The sequence below is a fragment of the Esox lucius genome, chromosome 7 (assembly GCF_011004845.1).
Source record: "Esox lucius isolate fEsoLuc1 chromosome 7, fEsoLuc1.pri, whole genome shotgun sequence".
Taxonomy (NCBI): Eukaryota; Metazoa; Chordata; class Actinopteri; order Esociformes; family Esocidae; genus Esox; species Esox lucius.
The window spans coordinates 608,706-633,669 of NC_047575.1; the positions used below are offsets into that span (position 1 = coordinate 608,706).

General features: G+C 41.3%; 1 protein-coding gene and 1 long non-coding RNA gene across 4 annotated transcripts in view; one reads left to right on the top strand and one right to left on the bottom strand.

Annotated features, from left to right (window-relative positions):
- alg8 (ALG8 alpha-1,3-glucosyltransferase) overlaps nucleotides 1–20,341 on the bottom strand; it is a 108,963-nt gene extending 88,622 nt beyond the window's left edge. The window contains exons 1-2 of one of the 3 annotated variants that reach the window (XM_029121032.2): nucleotides 20,200–20,332; nucleotides 2,124–2,202 (exon numbers count right to left, since the gene is read on the bottom strand). In XM_029121032.2, coding sequence (XP_028976865.2) covers nucleotides 2,124–2,202; nucleotides 20,200–20,288 — 168 coding nt within the window. In that variant the 5' untranslated portion in view covers nucleotides 20,289–20,332. Of the gene's footprint in view, nucleotides 1–2,123; nucleotides 2,203–20,199 lie in introns of all 3 variants that reach the window. The other 2 variants (XM_034293361.1, XM_029121033.2) reach the window with 2 other exon arrangements.
- Nucleotides 20,342–20,550: 209 nt separating this feature from the next.
- LOC117594734 lies at nucleotides 20,551–21,918 on the top strand. The gene is made up of 3 exons (XR_004575980.1): nucleotides 20,551–20,826; nucleotides 21,181–21,313; nucleotides 21,396–21,918. It is a non-coding gene; the product is annotated as an uncharacterized LOC117594734 (long non-coding RNA).
- Nucleotides 21,919–24,964: the final 3,046 nt, after the last annotated feature.

Below are 24,964 nucleotides of genomic sequence, written 5' to 3' on the forward strand. Positions count from 1 at the left end.
CCTATCTATAAGTGTCCTATGATCTACAGTGTCAAATGCTGCACTGAGATCTAATAGAACCAGAACTGTTATTTTATCAGAATCAGTATTCAGCCGTATATCATTTAAAACTTTAATCAGTGCCATTTCAGTACTGTGGTGAGGTCAGAAACCTGACTGAAATTTGTCTAAGAGACCGCTTGAGATATAGAGCAGAAAGTATTAACTGAGCGGTAGTGGACATCTAGACTGGATTACAAATCACACCGAAAATCTAAGTAAACAATTGAAAACACAGGCTGTTCCAACTTGGGTGAATTTCACCACAGCAACTCATAATGTGACTCAGTAGTCTGTATGGCCCACAGGTGCCTGTATGCACTCCCAACAACATCTGGGCATGCTGAAGGATCTCCTCCCACATCCGGATCTGTGCATCAGTGAGCTCCTGGACTTGGCGGCTTCAGATGCACGATTCATAACATCTCAGAGGTTCTCAACTGGATTTAGTTCTGGGGAACATGAGGGCCAGTCAAAAGCATCAACGCCTTTGTCATCCAGGAACTGCCTATACACTAGCCACATGAGGCCGGGCATTGTCCTGCACCAGGAGGAACCCTGTGCCAACCGCACCAGTGTAAAGTTAGATGATGGGTCTGAAAATGCCATCCCGGTACCTAACAGCAGTCAGAGTACTGTTGGCTAGCACGTGGATTTCCTGCGACCCTCCAAGCATATGCCTCCCCAGACCATCACTGACTCTCTGGCAAAAAGGTCATGCTGCTGGATGAATGTAGCCTCATGCCTCAGGAAGGATAAGGAGAGAGCAACTGTCTGTGGTCACCACCAGCAAAACCATTCCCTTTTTGGGGGTTGTCTCGCTGTTGCCTCTCCAGTGCACCTGTTCTCACTTCCATTTGCACTAAAACAGGTGACACTGATTCACAATCGCTTATGCTTCCTAACTGGCCAGATTGATATCCCTGAGATTTACTCTCATGGATCCCTAAAAAGCCTCACTGCCCTATACACTTTGAGTGCCCTCCAAAGTAACTTCTTGTTAATATTGTTGGTAACTTTTGAAAGGTAGTGTATTTCTGAAGGGGCAGCTACATTTTGATGTAGCTGATGTAACAGCCTTTTGGTGGAGGGTAATTTGGGATCAAACTCAGACAGGGAAGAGTCCAGCAAAATGTAACAGCAATCCTGATGACTGGTTATTGCTGAAAGATGACATTGTCGAAATAGTTATCTGCTTCTCAAGCCTGAATCACACAGCTCAGCCACCCACTGCACAGATCACTTGTGGACGCTACATATCGAATGGAAATGAATGGGAGCGGTGCTTCTGCAGTGCGTTACCGTGGTAGGTGTATCCCGCCCTTTTGCCAGCAGCAGTTATTACAATGCTTATGTTACGCAGGGCTGTTTCTGAATTCAAGCTTATTCACTCCGAGATTAGGCAGGCACCTTTGCTGTTGTGACAAATTCACATTAATAAAAATGCACACGCAGTCTTTACTAGACGTTAGGCATCTCATTGGAATTGTTAATGATTAAGTGCCATTAAGCAGGATACATTGTAAGCCAGTAGCAACCCAAACTATGAAATACGAAAATGATAACAGATATCAGATTTGGTTATGGCAAAGATGCCTCTATTGTTGATTTCTAAAGTGTATTTGCTACGGAATAGAAAGGTATGCATAATCAGTTTTTGTCAGGCAAAAGAAAAAATTAAGTGCTTACTGATAATTAAGCCTGATATGCAGGCACTCCTCTTCCAGCATTGGGCCAAAATCAATAGGTTAATTCTGTATTGTTGTAATAATGTAGTTATTATTTTAAAAAGTAATTATGAAATTGGACAATTCTTGTCATCAGATTTTCTGGTCTCTCAATAATCGGTATCGGCATTGAAAAACCTCTAATAGCTTTTATTGTCTTCTGAAAGGTCAACCAAAAGACTCTGTGGTTAAGAGTGAGTGGAGAACGGTCAAACAACGAGTTAAGATGCAACCACAAAATTGAAAAGGATTTATAGCTAGACATTGGTATAAAAAATGGGTGAGCAACAAACAAACTGAGACATTCAAACCATGCATTTGTGTGTCATTGTAATAACGATATGCAAGGGCACAAACCTCATGGTACCACTTTGACACAGGTAGGCTGTGTGTGATGGCGAGCCAGTTCCTGTGAACCTCAAAGTCTGTGGAATGACTGCAATACACAGAAGAGCAATGTCAGACAACACAATATATGGGTAATTTCATGACAGCATAGACCAAAACTATTTTTAGTATTTTAGAATGTTTTCGCAATTCTCAAAAATCTAATCAGTTATTTCAAATATAAAGCTGTTAACGACAGATGTGATGGGTTCTGCCCACAAATACCTTACATACAGCTCCGTAAAAAATTAAGAGACCACTGCAACCCTTCTGTTCCTCACTCAAAACCTTCCTTTTCTACTTTTTTGTAAAGGAAAGAAAAAATTGCAGTGGTCTCTTAATTCTTTCCGGAGCTGTATATCACATAATATAAGTATTGTTGAGAAATATACCCAGAACCTTTTCAAGTGGCCTGTGTTATTTGAAAGTTTAACCCTACATTAAGTCTCCATAAACAGCTCAGGTGGGCTCAATCTACAGCAAAGGTGTTAATGTTACCATGGAGGGCCAAGTGTCTGCAGGTTTTTGCTCATTCCTTGTACTTAATTGATTAATAAGGTCACAAATCTGAATTGGGCACCAATTTTAAGAAGAAACAAAAAAAACAGCATACTATTACCTCTGTGGAATCGGCTTGACACCTGTGGTCTATAGACTGTTAATGAGTTACTTCTATCTTAAGGATAGAAGTCAGGTTGTTAGAGTAGATGGCACCCAGTTGGAGCCACTGGAGTGGGTTAAAGGGGTCCCACAAGGTTCTATACTTCCATTACTGTTTACTTCCATTACTGTTTACTGTTTATGTAAACAATATCGGTTATGAGATATGAAAGTGTAAAATTCACCTATATGCTGACGACACTCATGTACTCTATTGCTTACCAAGCATTACCGCAGCTAGAGACAGACTTTCTCTACAACTTAGATTGGTTTTAAATGCAAAGGGGTCTAAAAAGCTGGTTGAAAAAGTCTCTGCAAATAAATACTTAGGGATATGGCTGGATGATCAACATGTATGACAGTATAGTTTATGGGGATATAATCTACATGCATGCTACGGCATCCATAATTAAACCATTGGATGCTACCTGTCATTGCACAGTTAGGTTTATTACGGGCGCTAGCTACAGAACTCACCACTGCAGTTTATATCAAAGTGTGGGCAGGACTTCGCAGTCCTCGAGACGAAAACAACACGCTATCATGATAGTCTAAAAAGCACTTCTAAATAAACAACCTTTTAATTTATCATCACTTATCAACATTAGACAAGTAACTCACAAAACCAGATCTCAAGCCTGGATTAAACTTGAGGCCCTTGCAATCTCCAAATTGGGTATGGCTGCCTTTTCCTGTTACACTCCTTGCTTATGAAACAGCCTGCAGATGAAACTTAAATTTGAGACTCTTGTCCCCCTTGCCCATGTTAAACATTTATTGGAGGATTTTTATTTTTGTGTTGCATGTAACTAATTTGGGTAATGCAAGCCCTTGTATTCCATGAACTGAAAAAGGTATAAGACTTAAGAGGCTACATGTATGTGTTGAAGTGATCTGTGCATGGTCTGTGGGTCCCTGGGCAAAAAGGTATGGGTTAAAGTCAAGTAGCTCTGCTTTGTTTGATGGCTTGTGACCACCCATCTTCCTCTTGATCAAATTGCAGAGGTTTTCAATGTGGTTCAGGTCTGGAGATTGGGCTGGCCATGACAGGGTCTTGATCTGGTGGTCCTCCATCCACACATTGATTGACCTGGCTGTGTGGCATGCAGCATGTCTTGCTGGAAAAACCAATTCTCAGAGTTGGGGAACATTGTCAGAGCAGAAGGAACCAGGTGTTCTTCCAGGATAACCTTGTACTTGGCTTGATTCATGGGTCCTTCACAAAGACAAATCTGCCTGATTCCAGCCTTGCTGAAGCATCCCCAGGTCATCACAGATCCTCCACCAAGTTTCACAGTGGGTGCGAGACACTGTGGCCTGTAGGCCTTTCCAGGTCTCCGTCTAACCATTAGACAACCAGGTGTTTGACTCATCATGGAAGATGACCTTACTCCATTCCTGTACGGTCCAATCCTTATGGTCTTTTGCAAACTTAAGCCTGGCTCTTCTTTGCTCCTCAATGATGAAGGGCTTTTTTCTAGCTTTGCATGACTTCAGCCCTGCCTGTTTCGAACCGTACTCGCCGTGCACTTCACCCCAGCTGCTGTTTGCCATTCTTTTTGTAGGTCACTTGATGATATACTACATTTGAATGAGTTGACGGTCATCTCGGTCAGTGGGCAGTCGTTTTCACCCTCTGCCAGTCTGTAGCTTTGTTGTCCCCAATGTCTGTTGCTTGACGTTGTTCTTATGGTTTTTACACTTTTCCTTGTTAAATTAGATTTGGTTCAGGTAAATCACCTAATCAGTACCTCATTAAGTAAAACGAGGTGTGCCTGTTTTGGAATTTAACAGACACTGGAATGGAATGGCTGCCATACATGTAGAGATGGTGATTTAAGAAAAATTGTGGTAGTGGTCTCTTAAATTTTTCCAGAGCTGTATGCATGCTCCGTGTACTGTTTCCACTGTATGAAGACAACTGCGCTGCATTTAAGAAAATTCTGTCCTATTTTTGGCTCTAATATCAATACAGCATTGTATTTTTGTTTGTTTCTAACCATTGTACCTAAACAGTATGTATAAACTAGTATACACAGGGCAAAACAGTAGGAGACCTTGGCCTCAGTCTGTGTTCCTTGTTGAAATAACATGTGGTTTAATAATAGTGAAGTATAATAAACACAAATATGAAGCCTAGTGCAGAACTTATTTTTAGTACATTAGATCCAGATTATGTTCAATTCACTGATTGGTCATATAGAAATAATAACAAATAATCCAACTCCATTATGACCATTTAGTCCTTAGAAAGTATACTACTGCTCATTTGTGTTGCCCAGACTGCCACTAAACGGCACTAGCTAATAACTAACGAGGCATAATGAATTCCATGTATGGTATAGCGTGTTGCACTGGGGGTTAAAGAGGCCCCAAGACTTCACATTATATTTGTAACATTACAAACTGAGTGTTTTGTAGAATACATTCACTACTGTACTGAAAAGTTTTTCCGCAAAAAAGTATCCTTTGTACAATACTGATCTGCCTGATCTCAAATATTTCACCTGGCATGCCCTAAAAAAAATCCTGATCGAAAGGCTTTATGGGTCCAAATCATACGACTGGAAGACAACACCAGGAAGCTATGGGACCCAGCATCACCCCACCCTTATATTTGTGGAAAACCTTTTGTAACAGTTAAAAGCTCACTTGTGTCACGCTGTGTCTGATTAACAATTATATGCTATGGCTAGACAGCCATCTATAAATACTATCCCTGTATTTAGGTTACCAAAAGCCCATAAGGCTAACATGTAGGGGTGTCGCGATATACCGGTACTGACAATTACTGTGATATTAAAAAATATGAAATATTGAGATAATGTTAATAATACAGATATCGTAAACCCCTCTCAGTTTTTCGATACCTTATTCATGTCACCTATAGACAATCAATGCATGTGCTAAAAGAAGGAGACTGGACCTATGCCCTGTAGGGATGTGCATCTCCATAACTGAGGCTGATGCGATACGCATCTCGATGCATAGCCAACGATGCGATACATTAAAAGATACATATAAGCAGCTATTGATGCGATGCGATTCACTATTATTACAATGCGGTGTGATTCGATTTCGATTCAACACGATGCGATTAAGTGTAATAGGATGCAATGGAGAAAAATATGATGCTATGCAATTCAATATGTAGATATTGGACTTTTTTTTATTTTTTTCAGACATAGCCTACAGCAAATCTTAAAGTAGGCTATCTTAAGTGCCATCTGACTATATATGGCTCTTTCAAAAACAAAAAAAAATTTTTTTACAAAACCAAAAGTTTAAATAAAAACAGACATTCTTTTCCTGTCTTGTCTCTAGTTACTTTTAACAGCTCACACATTTAACAGGTGAAACAAATTAAGGATGCTGCTCATAGATAAACAATGACATTAGCCTGCTGGCAAGTTACAGAAAATGTGATTTCAGCAGGTAGGCTAACTCAGTGAGCAGAAAGCAGGTGCTGTTTTAACATCAACAATAAAAATAAAAACCTTTCACAAACGGGTAAACAAAAGTGTGTGTGTGTGTGTGTGTGTGTGTGTGTGTGTGTGTGTGTGTGTGTGTGTGTGTGTGTGTGTATATATATATATATATATATATATACACACACACACACACACACACACACACACACACACACACACACACTCACCTAAAATATTATCAGGAACACCATACTAATACTGTGTTTGACCCCCTTTCGCCTTCAGAACTGCCTTAATTCTACATGGCATTGATTCAACAAGGTGCTGAAAGCATTCTTTAGAAATGTTGGCCCATATTGATAGGATAGCATCTAGCAGTTGGAGATTTGTGGGACGCACATCCAGGGCACGAAGCTCCCGTTCCACCACATCCCAAAGATGCTCTATTGGGTTGAGATCTGGTGACTGTGGGGGCCATTTCAGTACAGTGAACTCATTGTCATGTTCAAGAAACCAATTTGAAATGATTCGAGCTTTGTGACATGGTGCATTATCTTGCTGGAAGTAGCCATCAGAGGATGGGTACATGGTGGTCATAAAGGGATGGACATGGTCAGAAACAATGCTCAGGTAGGCCGTGGCATTTAAACGATGCCCAATTGGCACTAAGGGGCCTAAAGTGTGCCAAGAAAACATCCCCCACACCATTACACCACCACCAGCAGCCTGCACAGTGGTAACAAGGCATGATATGGATCCATGTTCTCATTCTGTTTACGCCAAATTCTGACGCTTCCATCTGAATGTCTCAACAGAAATCGAGACTCATCAGACCAGGCAACATTCTTCCAGTCTTCAACTGTCCAATTTTGGTGAGCTTGTGCAAATTGTAGCCTCTTTTTCCTATTTCTAGTGGAGATGAGTGGTACCCTGTGGGGTCTTCTGCTGTTGTAGCCCATCCGCCTCAAGGTTGTGCGTGTTGTGGCTTCACAAATGCTTTGCTGCATACCTCGGTTGTAATGAGTGGTTATTTCAGTCAAAGTTGCTCTTCTATCAGCTTGAATCAGTCGGTCCATTCTCCTCTGACCTCTAGCATCAACAAGGCATTTTCGCCCACAGGACTGCCGCATACTGGATGTTTTTCCCTTTTCACACCATTCTTTGTAAACCCTAGAAATGGTTGTGCATGAAAATCCCAGTAACTGAGCAGATTGTGAAATACTCAGACTGGCCCGTCCGGCACCAACAACCATGCCACGCTCAAAATTGCTTAAATCACCTTTCTTACCCATTCTGACATTCAGTTTGGAGTTCAGGAGATTGTCTTGACCAGGACCACACCCCTAAATGCATTGAAGCAACTGCATAATTGCATTAATGAGAAATTGAACAGGTGTTCCTAATATTCCTTTAGGTGAGTATATATATATATATATGAAAAACTATTATTGGCAGTCAAAGGCTGCTGTAAACAAGATTACCTTAAATGTCCTACTTTAAGGTTTTTCTTCAGGAAAATCAGTTGATCTACATGATCAGGATGAAGCAAACTGCGCTGTGCAGTAAATATGTCTCCAGCTGTGCTAAACACTCATTGAGAGGGTACACTTGTAGCTGGGATGGAGAGGTATCTCTTTGCCAATGCTGAAAGCAGAGGAAGATCCACTTGTTTATTCCACCACTGCAGCAAGTCACCACTCAGACCTAAAGAATCCCTCTCTCTGTACTTAAAAATTTCCTCCTTAGCGCTCTCCCTTGTGTTCTTGGTCGTCTGTGGTCTCTGAGTGTGGAAATCGCCAAACATCTGGTCCAAGGCCGTTTTCTTCTTGGAAGGAACATCATCTAGGAGCAGAAGAGAAGAGGGGATTTTCAGAAACATTATTTCAGTCAATATTATACTACAAAAAAATGTGACATACAATACTAGACCATAACACACAAATCTTCAAATCAACATAAAGTATATAACTTTTGCAACAGTTCCTAAACTTCCTATCAGAACATAGCAAACCTGTCTCTTCCTCTCTGTGGGGGCCCCTGTTACCACCTGTTTCATCTGTCTGGTCCTCATTCAATGTGTTCCCTGCCTGACAATAATTATTACAATCCAGAGACTGTTAGATTTCCTTAAACTAGACAATTTCATTTATTTGTGTCTTAAATTAACACATGTGTGTGTGTGTGTGTGTGTGTGTGTGTGTGTGTGTGTGAGTGAGAGAGCGAATATACTCAGTATATTCTTCTTACCTTTTCATCCATCTTCACCACCTCTCCTATTAGCTTCGTGAATATTATGTCCTTGGTGTCATTGTCATCCAGGAAAGCCAGGTCTTTGAAGCTTGGATCAAGGGCTGAGGCATAGTGGAGGAGGTCTTGGAGGTATGTGTAGCGACCGTCAAAGAAATTACTGGTTGATCACTATCATCTGGCTGGAAATGTCTCTTTAATTTGGCCTGAATTGGGGAGATCATTGAGATGGTGTTTGTTTTTTCCACACTGAGGAGCGTGGTTGCCACTTTCAGGGGAGACATCAATTTGATGACATCATGAATTGACATGTCTTCCTCTGTCAGGCTGACCATGCATTCACTTCTCTATCTGCTTTGACAGCAGGGTGTCCAACACAGCAGGCTGTTGCTCCCAAAAACGCTCCAACATGTCAAGCGAACTGTTCCATCTTGTGGAAACATCATGGATAAGCTTGTTGTTTGGCAGGTGTAACTGGGCCTGCATCTCACGCAGAACTTTAGTTGCTTTTGGGCTTCTGTAAAAAAACGTTACCACCTTCCTCACTTTCGCCAAAAGCTCAGATATCCTGTCCAGTTTGAGGGATTTTTGCGAGGCCAGATTAAGTGTGTGCGCGATGCATCGCACATGGGGGTCCATCTCTGCACCAACTCCGGCCAGCATCATGTTTTTTGCATTATCTGTGTCCTTGATGTTGATGTTCCACTCGCGGCAAACGTTCTGCAGTAAAACTGCTAGATTATTCCCTGTGTGAGCCTCATTGAACACTCTAGTGTGCTGTGACAGTTACGTATGAGTCCGTGGCACAAGACGTCCAGCCATCAACCGTAATTGCAACTCGTTGGGCATTGCTTAATGACTCGGCTATCTCTCGTTTAACTTTGCCATACAAAGCAGGGATTTGTTTCTCAGTAAATAGCTTTCTATTTGGTATGTGGTACCTCGGCTCCAAGACGTGGAGGTGGTACTGGAATCCCTTGTTCTCTGAAACGCTGTAAGGCTGAATGTCTTTACAAATAAAAAAGGCGATTGCGTCGGTTATTGCTTTGGAACGAGCAGAGCTGACAGCCAGCGGGGAGTGAAAAAAAGTTGTAATAGTTTGCTCACCCGGCGTCCTGCTAGCGGTACCACAGCGGCTAGTACTAGCAACCGCTGATTCAGAGGGGGAGGGAGTCTCTGCTGCACTCACACTGTGTCGGCACTTCAAGAGTGTTGTTAAATTAGTCGTACTGCCTGTATATTTTATAGCGGCGCAACATATTTTACAAATTGCATGCGTTTTGTCAAGATTTCCATCTCGCTTATAAAACCCAAAGTGTTTCTTCCACCAAGTCATTTTAAATCCAGTGTTTGGAAAGAGTTCCGACTCTGTTCTAGGTAACTCTCAGGAGGATACCTCTCGGTCTCCGTAGTGTTGTGATACGTTATATTCACGTAGCAGCTGCAGCTGCTGCAGTGGTGATGAGAGAACGCGCTTTAGCAACAGTTCAGAAAGGAGAAATCATTCTAAAAGTTACATAATAAAATATTGGTCGCTTTATAAATAATAAAATAATAGCGCATCTACTAATAATTATATATGAATAAATAGTTTTTTACCGATGCAGATATGTTAGGAACGATGCATCGCAATAAACTGTATCCGATGCACGCTTATTTAAATCGATGCATCGCATCGTAAGCTTTTATGACAATGCACCGATGCGAATCGGTGAATCTTACCATCCCTAATGCCCTGGCATTGAAACTCATTAGCCCCAGGAGAGATCCGCAAACAGATGCCATTTTTGTAGACTATTCACATGGAAAATTGTTGTATATTTTCCCGAAACTCCTCTCGTTTATTAATGTCAGCTATAGACAAACGGTGTATGCGCTTAAACAAGGAGACTGGACCCATGCACTGGCAATTAAATAAATTCCTTAGACCCACTAGAACCCCCAGGAGACACTATTTTGTAGCCTATTCACGTTGAAAAAAAAATATTTTTTCCAAAAACACCTCAGTTTTTCCTTAGCTTATTCATGGACAAAAGATGCATGCGCTTAAACTACGAGTCTGAACCTATACACTAGAGTATGAATTGAAGTCTTTCTGTAGCCTATTAGGCAAAAGTGTTATTTATTCTTCCAAAAACTCCTGTGAATGGAATATTTACAAAATAATACAAAATAATGCATGATTTAAGTGTGTGAATTCACATACAAAGAAAGGCCTGGGGTAACATACAACAGTCACCACAATGCCAGTCCAACCAGTTACTGGTAGAACGAGTGTCGTTTCCTTTCAGCGAACACATGCAATGTCAACTGAGTACTGTATATCAACAGCAGAAAGTGAAGAAAACTGTACAGAAGTTGTGTCTGTATGTGCTGCATGGAATTTTTTAATTTTGGATGTCTAGCTTAAACATTACAGAAGATGTTTGTCATCTTTTTTTGCATATTTCTGGTCATTGTCAATAAATGTTTTGTGAAAAGTAAACAATAACCAGAAAAGAAACCAGGCAAGCAAAGTTCACTCGGCCCGCAATTAAAAGTGATAATTGTTGTTGCCCTCATTGGATTCAAACCCGGGTCTCCCACGTGAGAGGCAGTGTCTTTTACCACTACGCCACAGCAACATACAGTTGTGCTCAAATATTTGCATACCCTTGGAGAATTGGTAATACAGTCATGGCACAAAGTGTTGACACCCCTGTCTCACAGAAAAGTACTGCATTAACACATGTTTTGCGATACACATGTTTATTCCCCTTGTGTGTACAAAACAAAAAAAAGGGAAAAAAGCTAATTGGACTTAATTGCACACAAAACTGGGCTGGAAAAAATTATTGGCACCCTTAACTTAATATTTGGTTGCACAAGCTTCTTACACCACTCACCCAGAATTTTGGACCACTCTTCCTTTGCAAACTGCTCCAGGTCTCTCATATTGGAAGGGCGCCTTTTCCCAACAGCAATTTTAAGATCTCTCCTCAATGGGATTTAGACCTGGACTCATTGCTGGCCACTTCAGCACTCTCCAGCACTTTGTTGCCATCCATTTTTGTGTGCTTTTTGAAGTATGTTTGGGGTCATTGTCCTGCTGGAAGACCCACGATCTCAGACACAAACCCAGCTTTTTGATACTGGGCCCTACATTGTGACCCAAAATCCTTTGGTAATCCTCAGATTTCATGATGCCTTGCACACATTCAAGGCACCCAGTGCCAGAGGCAGCAAAACAACCCCAAAACATCTTTGAACCTCCACCATATTTGATTGTAGGTACTGTGTTCTTTTCTTTGTAGGCCTCATTCCGTTTTGGGTAAATATTAGAATGATGTGCTTTACCAAAAAGCTCTATCTTGGTCTCATCTGTCAACAAGATGTTTTCCCAGAAGGATTTTGGCTTACTCAAGTACATTTTGGCAGACTGTAGTCTTGCTTTTTTATGTCTCTGTGTCAGCAGTGGGGTCCTCCTGGGTCTCCTGCCATAGCGTTTCATTTCATTCAAAGGTCGACGGATAGTTCATGCTGACACTGATGCACCCTGAGCCTGCAGGACAGCTTGAATATCTTTGGAACTTGTTTGGGGCTGCTTATCCACCATCCAGACTATCCTGCGTTGCAACCTTTCCTACATTTTTCTCTTCCGTCCACATCCAGGGAGATTAGCTACAGTGCCATGGGTTGCAAACTTCTTGATAATGCTGCGCACTGAGGACAAAGGAATATCTAGATCTCTGGAGATGGACTTTTAACATTGAGATTGTTGATGTTTTTCCACAATTTTGGTTCTCAAGTCCTCAGACAACTTCTCTCCTTTTTATCTGCTTTCAGGTGTGATATTTATATTGCCCACACCTGTTACTTGCCCCAAGGTGAGTTTAAAGGAGCATCACATGCTTGAAACAATCTTATCCACAATGAATGGGTGCCAAGAATTTTGGCCAGCCCATTTTTGGGGTTTTGTGTACAATTATGTCCAATTAGCTTTTTGTTCCAATACCCAAAAAAGAGAATAAACGTGTATAGCAAAACATGTGTTAATGCAATAATTTTCTGGGAGAAATACTTGATTTTCTGGAATAATTTCAGGGGTGCCAACACTTTTGGCCATGACTGTATATGTACCATTTCTTATGGAATTCACATTCAACTGCAGGTCATAACAGAACGGCACAATCATAAAACAAAACTTGGCAACAAAGAAAAACAATTAACTGACCCATGTTCAAAAGACTGCACACCCTTAGCTCTTATTACTGTGTATCGCCCCCTTTAGCATCAATAACAGCATGCAGTCTTTTGTAATAGTTGTCTATGAGGCCGACGAATTCTTGCAGGTGGTATAGCTGCCCATTCGTCTTTGCAAAATGCCTCCAGGTCTTTCAAAGTCTTTGGGCGTCTGGCATGAACCGCATGTTTGAAATCTCCTCAGAGTGGCTCGATGATATTAAGGTCAGGAGACTGTGATGGCCCCTCCAGAACCTTCACCTTTTTCTGCTGTAACCACTGGAGGGTCAATTTGGCCTTGTGCTTAGGGTCATTGTCATGCTGGAGAGTCCAAGAGCGTCCCATGCGCAGCTTTCGTGCAGAAGAATGCAAATTGTGTGCCAGTATTTTCTGATAACATGCTGCATTCATCTTGCCATCAATTTAAGTGTTCTCACACCCCCAAAACATCAGTGATCCACCACCATGCTTCACAGTGGGGACGGTGTTCTGTTCACTATAGGTCTTGTTGACCCCTCTCCAAATATAGCGCTTATGGTTGTGACCACAAAACTCTATTTTTGTCTCATCACTCCAAATTACAGTGTGCCAGAAGCTGCGAGGTGTGTCAAGGTGTTGTCGGCACATTGTAACCAGGCTTTTTTATTGCATTGGCGCAGTAAATGCGTCTTTTTGGCAATTCAACCATGCAGTATGTAACTTTTGATCAGGGCATTTGGATAATTTGTTATCATTGTGATTTAAAAAGGAGCCAAACAACAGTGATAATAAATGGCTTCATATGATCACTATCCTTAAATAAAAGACATATTTCCAAAAACAATGCCAAAATTTCCCAGTTTTCTGCCAGGGTATGCAAACTTATGAGCACAACTGTACCACGCACTAGACACCATTATTAAACACTTAAACTGACTTACATTTCATAAAGTTTACCTCCATCACAAATAGCATCTATGAACTGTATGGCTTTTGCCAATGGCTGTTTAAACAGCTTATTAGCCAGTAATAGGCTTACCGCTATCTACTAACTTACTACTCGGAATAGTCATAAGAATTGAGCAATTGCTAGCGAGAATCAAGATAAACTTTACACTGCCAAAGCTATTTCACGGCACAAAAACATTTGTTTTTCATTCATGAATGACATCGATACAATAACTATTAATATAGGTGACGACAACTGACTTTTTCATCAAGTGAAAAGACGAGAGAATAGTGGAAACCCCTTGCTGCCCAAGGGGCTTTGATCTAGCCTATAATACCCCAAAGAGCTTGCACAGATGCATACTTTGAATATCCACCACAATACTGTATAACTGTAAAAAGTTTCAGTTCAGGCTTACTATAACATAGCTACTGAAGGTTGTAGCCAGCTAGGGTTTTGTCTATCCGGTCTTGTGCGGAAACATCCCCCCTGCCGAAACTCTCCTTGTTTAGTACTGGTTACTGAAAGTCAGCCACTAACGACAGATTCCATCAGATTCCCACACACGCACTGTAGTTATGTAGTAGCCTACTGTACCTGCAAGAGGTGCCACAGCTGAAGACTGGATCAAACCATTGTGAGGCCAAGGGCAGGGGATTGCAATCTTTTGAAACTAAAAAAAGTAGTATATTTTTTATGCAACCCACAAATGTGTTGCATAACTTCTAGAAAGTTTTTACACGATTTTGACCGGTTGTCAGCTTTTCCAGGAAATAGTAAGATGCTCTGGTCGCGAATACCATTCATTGTTGTGTCAGACGTATTATGTTTATTTTAGAAAACTGCTAGTGTTGGCTGCCTGTTGTTACGTAGTAGGGTTGCACAATATATCATTTCAGTATCGACATTGTGATGTATGCATCCGCAATAGTCACATCACAGAACCGGCAATTTAAGGTAAACATATCAGTCTACAATATATTTTTTCTAATGGAAAACTAGCATTATATCTGTCTGATATAATGTAATTTACTCTGATTTATGTGTTATTGGATACACAATTATAATAATTCTTATTTTAAACACGGAATTCATTGCTGCACGTGTGACGAAATGATGAGTGAGGAACAGGCAAAAAAGGCAGAAACAGATAATTTGGTTGCAAAAAGAAATGCATCGTCAATTATATGGAAATATTTCGGCTACAGACAGGATGATGTTGACCAAAAACAGGTACTTTGTCAAGAGTGCTTTGCAATTGATGCCACAACACAAGACAACACGACCAATTTGTTTGATCATTTAAGGCGGCACCACAAATCTTCGTATGACGAGTGCAAAGCATCTCAATGCCGTCCAAAGCAAAAACACCATACAAAGAAAGGTTCCAGCAGAGAAAAATCACAAATTCAATAACATTGCATGTCGCCAAAGACATGGTACCAAGAACACGGTTACCAAAGAGGGTTTTAAAAACATGATCCGTTTGCTTGACAAGCAGTATGTAATGCCATCACGCAACTATTTTACGCAAGTTGCCACCCAGGAGCTGTACGAGAAATGCAAGACAAGTTGAAACAGAGCTGTCACAAGTGGAATATTATACAGCAACAACAGACTTGTGGTCCAGCCGGACAACGGAGCCCTACATAAGTCTGACTGTACACTTTATTAATGAGGACTTCCACCTGAAAAGGGGCGAGAACCTCGCAACAGGGATGAGAGGAGCTTTAGCTGATTGGGGCCTAGATGAGAGTCGTCTAGTCTGTATAACAGACAAGGCTGCGAACATGGTGAAGGCTGCCACCCTAAACAAGTGGACCAGATTGCAGTGCTTTGACCACAGACGGCATCTTGCAGTTGGTAAGTTATGCCCAATTGCGCATTCTATTTTACTACTGTTGCTATTGCTATAGTATTACTGTTACATATTATTACCTAGCAACCTGTTCGGAAATATAACAACTGTCATAAGTTTTGTACATTTTTATTGTAGAGACTGACTGTCAGGTTGATAGCCAAAGCATTTTCTGAAGACATCCTCTGTTTTTTCATGTCGCAAAATATATAGCAGAAAGAAAAATATCGCAATGTCGGTTATTTTGAATATTGTATCTCGTTAATATCATAGTGTAGGTCTTCAAACAATTACAATGAGAGAAGGTTATAAACACTGAGCTAAAAATTTGAGATTTTGATAACCTGCAAAATCGTCTGTTTTTCCTACTTAAAAAGCATGTAGAGGTCTGTAATTGTTATTTTTATCATAGGTACTCTTCAACTGTGAGAGACAGAACCTAAAACAAAAATCCAGAAATAATTAATTTGCATTTTATTGCATGACATAAGTATTTATGTCATGCAACCAGTAAGAATTCCGGCTCTCACAGACCTGTTAGTTTTTCTTTAAGAAGCCCTCCTGTTCTCCACTCATTACCTGTATTAACTGCACCGGTTTGAACTTGTTACCTGTATAAAAGACACCTGTCCACACACTCCGACTCCAACCTCTCCACAATGGCCAAGACCAGAGAACTGCGTAAGGACATCAGGGATAAAATTGTAGACCTGCACAAGGCTGGGATGGGCTACAGGACAACAGGCAAGCAGCTTGGTGAGAAGGCAACAACTGTTGGCGCAATTATTAGAAAATGGAAGAAGTTCAAGATGACGATCAATCTCCCTCGGTCTGGGGCTCCATGCAAGATCTCACCTCATGGGGAATCAATGATCATGAGGAAGGTGAGGGATATGCTCAGAAATACACGGCAGGACCTGGTCAATGACCTGAAGAGAGCTGGGAACATAGTCTCAAAGAAAACCATTAGTAACACACTACGCCGTCATGGATTAAAATCCTGCAGCGCACACAATGTCCCCCTGCTCAAGCCAGCGCATGTCCAGGCCCGTCTGAAGTTTGCCAATTACCATCTGGATGATCAAGAGGAGAAGGTCATGTGGTCTGATGAGACAAAAATAGAGCTTTTTGGTATAAACTCCACTAGCCGTGTTTGGAGGAAAAAGGAGGATGAGTACAACCCCAAGAACCCCATCCCAATCGTGAAGCACGGAGGTGGAAACCATTCTTTGGGGATGCTTTTCTGCAAAGGGGACAGGACGACTACACCGTATTGAGGAGAGGATGGATGGGGCCATGTATCGCGAGATCTTGGCCAACAACCCTCAGTAAGAGCACTGAAGATGGGTCGTGGCTGGGTCTTCCAGCATGACAACAACCCAAAACACCCAGCCAGAGCAACTAAGGAGTGGCTCCATAAGAAGCATCTCAAGGTCCTGGAGTGGCCTAGCCAGTATCCAGATCTGAACCAAATGTCTTTGGAGGGAGCTGAAAGTCTGTATTGCCCAGCAACAGCCCCAAAACCTGAAGGATCTGGAGAAGTTCTGTATGAAGGAGTGGGCCAAAATCCCTGCTGCAGTGTGTGCAAACCTGGTCAAATATTACAGGAAACGTATGATCTCTGTAATTGCAAACAAAGGTTTCTTTTTGCTGCGAAGATCAGTGAAATGTAGGCTAAACTGTTATCAACGGAATGAAAAGCAGACCACAACAAGCAAGCATGTCGCAGAAATGAGAATCGAAAGTGCACGTGCAGGAGAGGGTGTTTTCGGCACAACAATGGATCAAATCCTAATGCATAATTTGTTTTGAATGCGACGAGATTCGAATGCGGGACCTATTGTTTGCAGGCTCGCTTCTCTAACCACTACGCTATTTAACAAAGGGTAGTCAGTCAGTAGCTCACTCACTCACTAACTGCACACATGCTGGGCATCAGAGAGATAACAGGACCATCAGGAGTGGCCAAATCAATCTCTCAGGTGCATTCTGAGAAAAAAAAAGAATGCACAAAAAGGCCTGGGTGCCCACAGAACTTTTCATGGTAAAGAAAATCCCCTTCATAACATCTAGCCAAGAGAAGAACACTCTCCAGGAGGTATATGCATATCATTATCCAAGTCTACCACAAAGAGAAGACTTCACGAGAGCAAATACAGGGGGTTCACCACAAGATGCAAACCTCAGATAAGCCTCAAGAATAGAAAGGCCAGATTAGATTTTGCCAAAAAATATTTATAAAAGCCAGCACAGTTCTGAAACAGCATTCTTTGGACTGTTACTTTAAACTAAGTAACTACAATCCAGAAAAAGATACTTAGATGTAATATGCATTGGTTTTGGATTGTTGTGGACTGTTTAGCATCTATATACAGCTCCAAAAATGAAAGTTAGTAATTAGTAGTTTTATTACAAATAATATATAGCTAAATGGCTGCCTGTAGTGCTTCCAAGTATTGGGTGTTAAGTCAAATAATAAATGTTTATGAATACGCTGTATATTACATTAAGAAAATTATCATGTCTCTTGTCACTTTACAAAACAGCCGTAGGTTGAATAGATACGTTTGAAAAAATTCAACGTAAACCCTTTTAAGATGTAATACGAACGCCAGCGGATTGCAAGGTCTACCATCGCCGCAACGTAACATAGCAAAATGTTATGGCTCTGCAAACAGAATGAAGGAGCCTGCACATGTTCTCCAGCCTATGTGAAGATCATTTACATTACTTTTTTTTAATCAGCAATTGCATTTTTTTATATTAACTATTTAAAAAACTTCTTCTCGAACTGCACATCACTACCTAACATACAGTGCAAATGTCACAGATGTACGAATACTAAATTACACATTCCCCTTCGAACCAGTTTAACAAACTAAACGTTGTTTGCGTGATGAATACATAAATGTATCACCACGATAAAGATTCACACATTCGAGCACTCCCATGTTCCAGTAAAACTGTTGTTGGTATGCCCACCAGGGTTGCCAACTCCTCAGTAAGGAAAGTCGCTATTGGCTGCCCTAAAAGTGGCTAGATGTTGCTAAATGACGTCATCGCCTAATTTGCATAATTTCCCATCAGCATCATGAATGGATGTTTCTTTTTTTTTTTTACATACAAAACTCTCGTTGGGGAACAGAATATACATGCGTATTTACAAATGTTGTCCATGTACAAGAAATAATCACCTGAGCAAAAAAACAAAGAACAAATCAAAAAAGGGGGTGCTATTTAAGTCAAAATCAAAAGGCTAGAAAAAAAACATTCAGAGCAACACACAAGGGGAGATTTTCATCACGGTCATGCATTAAGAGAACGGCACGTGATGGACACTGCCTGTAGGAGAGGAATAATGTCGTAGGAGACAAAGTGAGTAAAAACACCCTAAATATGTTTAGAACTACAAATTAACTTTCTTCTGTCAATTCTTTTTTTTTTTTTTTAAACCAACCCTCCTCCTTTATCCGGGCTTGGGACCGGCAAAAGTTACCCAAAAGAGACACTCTGGCGGAGCGCATGCGTGATTAATTTTCAGTCTGGACAAGGAGAAGTTTAACATCTCCTGCTCTGGCTGCAGCTCAGAGGAACTGCTGTGCGAGGACTGGGCCGCCTGTGAGTGCTTTCAGATGGGGGAGGGTCCCACGGCGGCACCCGCTGCTCGTTGAGAAGAGTAAGAACAAGTCTCTAATAACACCACAAAAAGTTGCTAGATTTGTCGCTAGTCGCTTTTTTTTTTTTAAAAGTCGCTAAGTGGGTCTGAACAGTCGCTAAATCTAGCGACAAAGTCGCTAAGTTGGCAACACTAATGCCCACCCCAGAGTCCCAAGTGTCAGAGAAGGCTATATCAATGCTCCGGAGAAAGGACCACTTAGGAGCCGGGGTAAAAGTGCAGTCCTCAGAATGATGGCTTTTTATGATACAGTTGGTAGCTTATTACTTGGAATAGATATTTAAAAGTCAGACTTTCATCTCAAATTGCACCACTATAGTCTATATGACATTGTCTAAGAGCCTCAACTTGGATTTTCCATGAATAGTGAGGTAAATAATATTTAGGAATATTTTCAAAAGGAAACAAAAGGAAAAAGCTATTACAAAAGGAAACTAAGATACTAGTAAAAAAAAATATGGTTGATAATGTGATAAATAAAAGGTGAGGCTATTAGATAATGTAAAATGAGAATATAATGTAATGATTATTGATGGATATCTCAACTTTTAAAATATAAATCTCAACCTACAAACTATCATTAAAAGCCTATAACCTGAGGACTGCAGTTTTACCCCGGTCCCTAAGAAGCCCGTTCGCCGGTCTGCCCAGTGCCTGGTACCGCACTGGGCAGACCGAAAACAGTTTTACCGGTAATTGGGAGTAGTCGAATGTTTGAATGGGAAACTCTTTACCGCGGTAAATTAATTTCTTCAACAGAACATACACCAAAATGTTTTGCAACTTCTATATTTTGTCTTGCGTAATAAATTCACCCCTTGTCAAACCCATTGAAACACAAGAGGACTTATTAGGAGTAGACTATGGTAAACGATAACCCACTCTTCCTCTCTGACTTAACACAATCTATTTAAGTTGGCTAGCTAATCAGCTAGTTTAGCAGTGTAACGACAAGTAACCAATTATATGGAACACCGTTTAAAATGTAATTGCGTAGAATTCAACAATTACTGTATGTCACTTACTATGAATTTATCATAAGACATTTCAGGAAAGAAACACCAAGTGCTAACGCAGGAAACCAACTCCAGCTGTCTGCCGTGGATGCCGCCATGACAGTATTATATAGACCACTAGATAGAATTCTTCTTCTTCTTCTTCTTCTTCTCTGTCTTCTTCTTTCGATTTGGTTGGCAGATCGCATCCAACAGAAGGTGCATATACCGCCATCTACTGCACTGGAGTGTTAGACCGGTCACGTCCTCTCTACTTCCAATCCTCATAAGACCTGGGGCCTATGGCACAAAAGTAGAATGAAGAAATGCAGGATAAATGAAAAAGCGCAGCTTGACTTAGTGTGATCCGCTCATCGCGGCTTAACGTTTACCGAGCCAGGATGAGGAGGTGAAGCTATGTCAAGCCGGGTGTAGATAGTTGGGATAAGTGCATGTCCACGGCTTTCTTAAATAGACCACGGTATCGATCACAGATTTACTGATGCAGAGATAGAGAAGACGCGTTCAGCATATTTTTCAACTAATTATGGAAAGTTATGAGGAGGTAAAGCATATAATATGCAGAAAAGGAAATACGACTGCTGTTATTAAACAGAGAGAAAAAGCCTGGCAGACAATAGCGGACCGACTGAATGCGTAAGGATTAAAAAATATCTACTTACTAGCAAAGTTGTACACTGTTTTAATTGCTTTTAATATGCTTGTTTTATGTGTTGGTTTCAGTGCTGTATCTCGTTGTGTCCTAAATGTGCTGGTTGTACTGTAAAGTGTCTTTGAGTAGCCTAACATGTAAAGCACAATATAAATTAAATTGTATTATTTAGCCTACTTTGCCATAAAAGTGAGCAGAGGGGATTAATGTTCCTCGGGAAGTTTACCCTAAAGACTAGGCTTAATTTCAAACCCTTATTCACAATGCGAGAATGTTTTACAACCATGTGCACAAATCTCTAGAATCTATGTCTAATTCTACAATTAATGTTCATACAGACAGCTCCAGACTTCACCCCAGCTGAGGAAATGGCCCTTGATTTAAACCAAGGAAGGCCTGTGATGGAAGGGATTCAGGGTGGGACAGCTACAGGCTCTGTTCCACCTGCAGATACTGCCCTCTTCATACAAGGTACATTTTCCAGTACTGCACATCAAACACAATCAACCATTTATGGCATATGTGGACTGTCTGACCTTGTTGAGTTTTGCAGTGTCCGGCGACACAGTCACTCTCGTGCCACCAGACGATGATCCAGTGAGTATTTATTAAAAGCATATGGCTTGGCACATCCTGTCAATACAAATTCTATTTAATATGGCAGGGGGAAGGGGCTTCTGCAGCATGGGAAGGGGCTGCTGCAGCTGATGATGAGACTGTGTCACTGGACTCCAGAAGGCCTGAGGTATCATGTCAGTCTTATGGAAATGCATATGTTGCCCATAATGGATGAGAAGTCAGTGATATAACACTCAGAAATGTATGTAACAGGATCCAGACACAGTACAGTCTGACAGCCAGCCTGGCAACATAGTAAGTATGGGCTAATGGAAATCTAAATTATGCACAATTCCTGCTATGCTAATCAATGGGTGGTTTACAGAATTCACAAACTGTAAGATGTCTGTATACACAACATCTGAAAAAGCAAATAGAGCTGGCAGATGCACAGATTGCTGTAAGCAAAAGGACTCCCCAGGATCTGGACCTTGGTATAGAAATCAAGAAGAAAACACTGTGGAAACTGGTTAGAGAAATATAGAAAAATAAGTTAGTGACTTCAATCCACACTGTAAGCACATCTGTAAAACAGTGTATTAATCATGTTTTTCATTCTCTCTCCCAAGCTCCAAACTGACAAGTGACAGCACTAAAATAAAGAATCTTAAGAAGCATTGTGGTGTTCCCTGTGTGATGAATGCACCCTACACTATGCAAAGTTATTGGTTCAGTGAGGTGAGATGAAAATTGAGGTTATGAAACCAAAGTAAGCTACTATAATATCAACTAAAACATAAGGCCTAATTAAGGAGTAACACAAACTATCCTTTATTAGAGAAGGACAAGACAATGAAATCACTCATCTGAAATAATTAATGTATTGGTCTCTGACCAGCTTGCCATTAATGTAATCTGGGAATATAGCTGCATTGTCCCACTCAATCTCCGGTGCCACTGCTGGACCCCTTTCCTTCCTCAGACAGGCAATATTATGTAGGACCGTGCAGGCTACAGTAATGTCACAGGCCCTGTCTGGGGTGACCCTCAGGTGGTGGAGACACTGAAATCGTGACTTGAGAAGGCCAAATGCCATCTCAATTCGGGCACTATTTCTTGCATGGGCAAGATTGTATCCTTGCTGTGCTGCTGTCTGAGGGTCTGCAAGGGGAGTGAGAAGGTATGTCTCACAGGCATAACCCTTGTCTCCCAGCAGAACGCCAGAGAATTCACCTGAGAATACAAAATGTAATCATTACAACTACACAAGTAAAACCTTTGACGCAATTGTGTTTATCAGTGAAATGTGTGTGGCCTACCTTGTGATAGTCACTGGGAAATGGTACTGGACCTAAAAACTCAGGAGTCATGGACGGACCCAGGCCACTTTGCCTCCACATTGGTAATGATGCAGGCAGCATCACAGATCATCTGAAACAATGCAATGTTTCCTATTCAGTATACATGTCATGCACAGAATACATTTGGGCTAGTTGACCGTAAGTAAATAATTTTTACCTGAACATACTGTGGAAGGATTTTGTGTTGACATAATCTCCCTCCTGGGCCTCTGAGGGGCGTTTAATGCGGATCTGTGTGCAGTCCAGCGCACCAAAGACATTAGGGAACGCTGTAACACAAAATAGTCTGAGTATATCTTGTGACTGATGTAATATAACAAGTTTTTGTAATCTGTAATTCATGTTACCTGCGATTTTGTGGAAATCCTCTTTGATGAAGCACATTCTTCTGTGGCCAGTGGTAATAAAGATGTGTGCCAAGGATTTCAGTGCCAAACACACTTGTGACACACCGGCAAATAGTGCCTTTATTTAGAATTCCGGCATCTCCCACGGCATATAAAAACATGCCGCTTCTAAAAAAAACGCAGTGCCACACAATAACGGATTACATATCCAGTAAATCGATACGTCTCATGCAGGTACTCGTCGGGAAAAGCTAAAGGGTCTGATCTGTCCCGAAACACCCTCTCACGTTTGAAAGCACGTCTAAATATCAGCGCTTCTTCATCCAAAACATAATTCAGAAATGGGCATGCCATGGTTCAGGGAAAAACACAGGTGAATGGGACTTTATATATTGCCCTCATCACTGACTTCATTGAAATCCCCTTGCAAATTCCCACAGCAATAGTGACAAGTAATGCATGTTAACAATAAAGCAGAAAACATTCGTAAGACAACGGAACGACTGTTAAAAACGTTTATTTCGGATCAGAGCGGCAGCTGATTTAACACATAAGACTCCAGGATTAATCTTAGCCTGGCTGTTAGTCTGCTCTGGAGCAGGCTAGCTGCAAATAATAAATCTCCATGGCTACTTGGCTGGGTTTAATTCAGACCTGGGGCCAGCTAAATTCAGCCAGGATAACTGGAAAATCCCAGCTTAATCCCTTATCTTGCTTTTGTGCAATACCCCTCTGGTTTTGTGCAACAGGCCCCTGTAACCCAAAAAAAAGAAAACAACAACAAAAACTAGAAAACAATGCACTTATAACTACGTCCTTCCCTGTCCCACTAGATAGGCTGTTGTGGTAGAGCCACTATACACCAGAATGGAGCAATTTGGCAGCCATCTTACCAGGGACCTGCTCTAAACCAGCAACAGCAGAAACACATGGTAGAAGTGGGATTTTAAGTTTTTATAATGGTTATATTTCCTTTGTTTTCAGAATATTTACAAGAAAATTCATTAAAAAAAATATATTAATAATACATTAATTTAATAGTACAACATGGGTGCATGGTATAATGAAGTAGGAATACAGACACAGAATAATATTTTAAATACAGTCCAAATGTATTTCTTTATTTACTATGATAACAATAAATTTACTTATACACCGTTCCTGTTGAGTTCCCGGTTTTCTGTTGCTTTTCAAGTGTAAGGCGCTGGTAGATTCGGGCGCTGCTGGGAATTTTATCGATAAGTCCTTCGCTTTGCGCACGCACATTCCCCTCCATGTCCTCCACCCCTACCCATGAGAGCTTTGGACAACCGGCTGCTAGGGTCGGGTTTGGTTACTGAGCGTACAGTCCCTCTCCTTATTGTCACCAGTCGTCACAGTGAAACCCTCTCCTTCCACATCATCGACTTTCCCACATTCCCTTTTGTGTTGGGTTTCCCCTGGTTAGCTCTCCATGAGCCGTTATTTCCTGGTCTAGTCAAGGTCTTTCTTGGTGGTTGCAGAAGTGTCAAGGTAGGTGTTTGGGTGTTTCCGTTGGCTTGACCACAGTGGAAAGTCCAGACAGTGCTCCCACCGTGCCAATTGCCCCTGAGTATCTGGACTTGGCCGCAGTTTTTTCCAAGGCTAAGGCCACTGTGTTGCCACCTTCACAAAATTGGACCTCAGGAGTGCCTATAACCTGGTGTGTATACAGGAGGAGGACGAGTGGAAGACAGCCTTCAGCACCACCTCCGGCCACTATGAGTATTTAGTTATGCCGTATGGTTTGATGAATGCCCCAACAGTCTTTCAATCCTTCATCAACGATATGTTCAGGGACATGTTATGCGAAGGCGTGGTGGTGTATAATGATGATA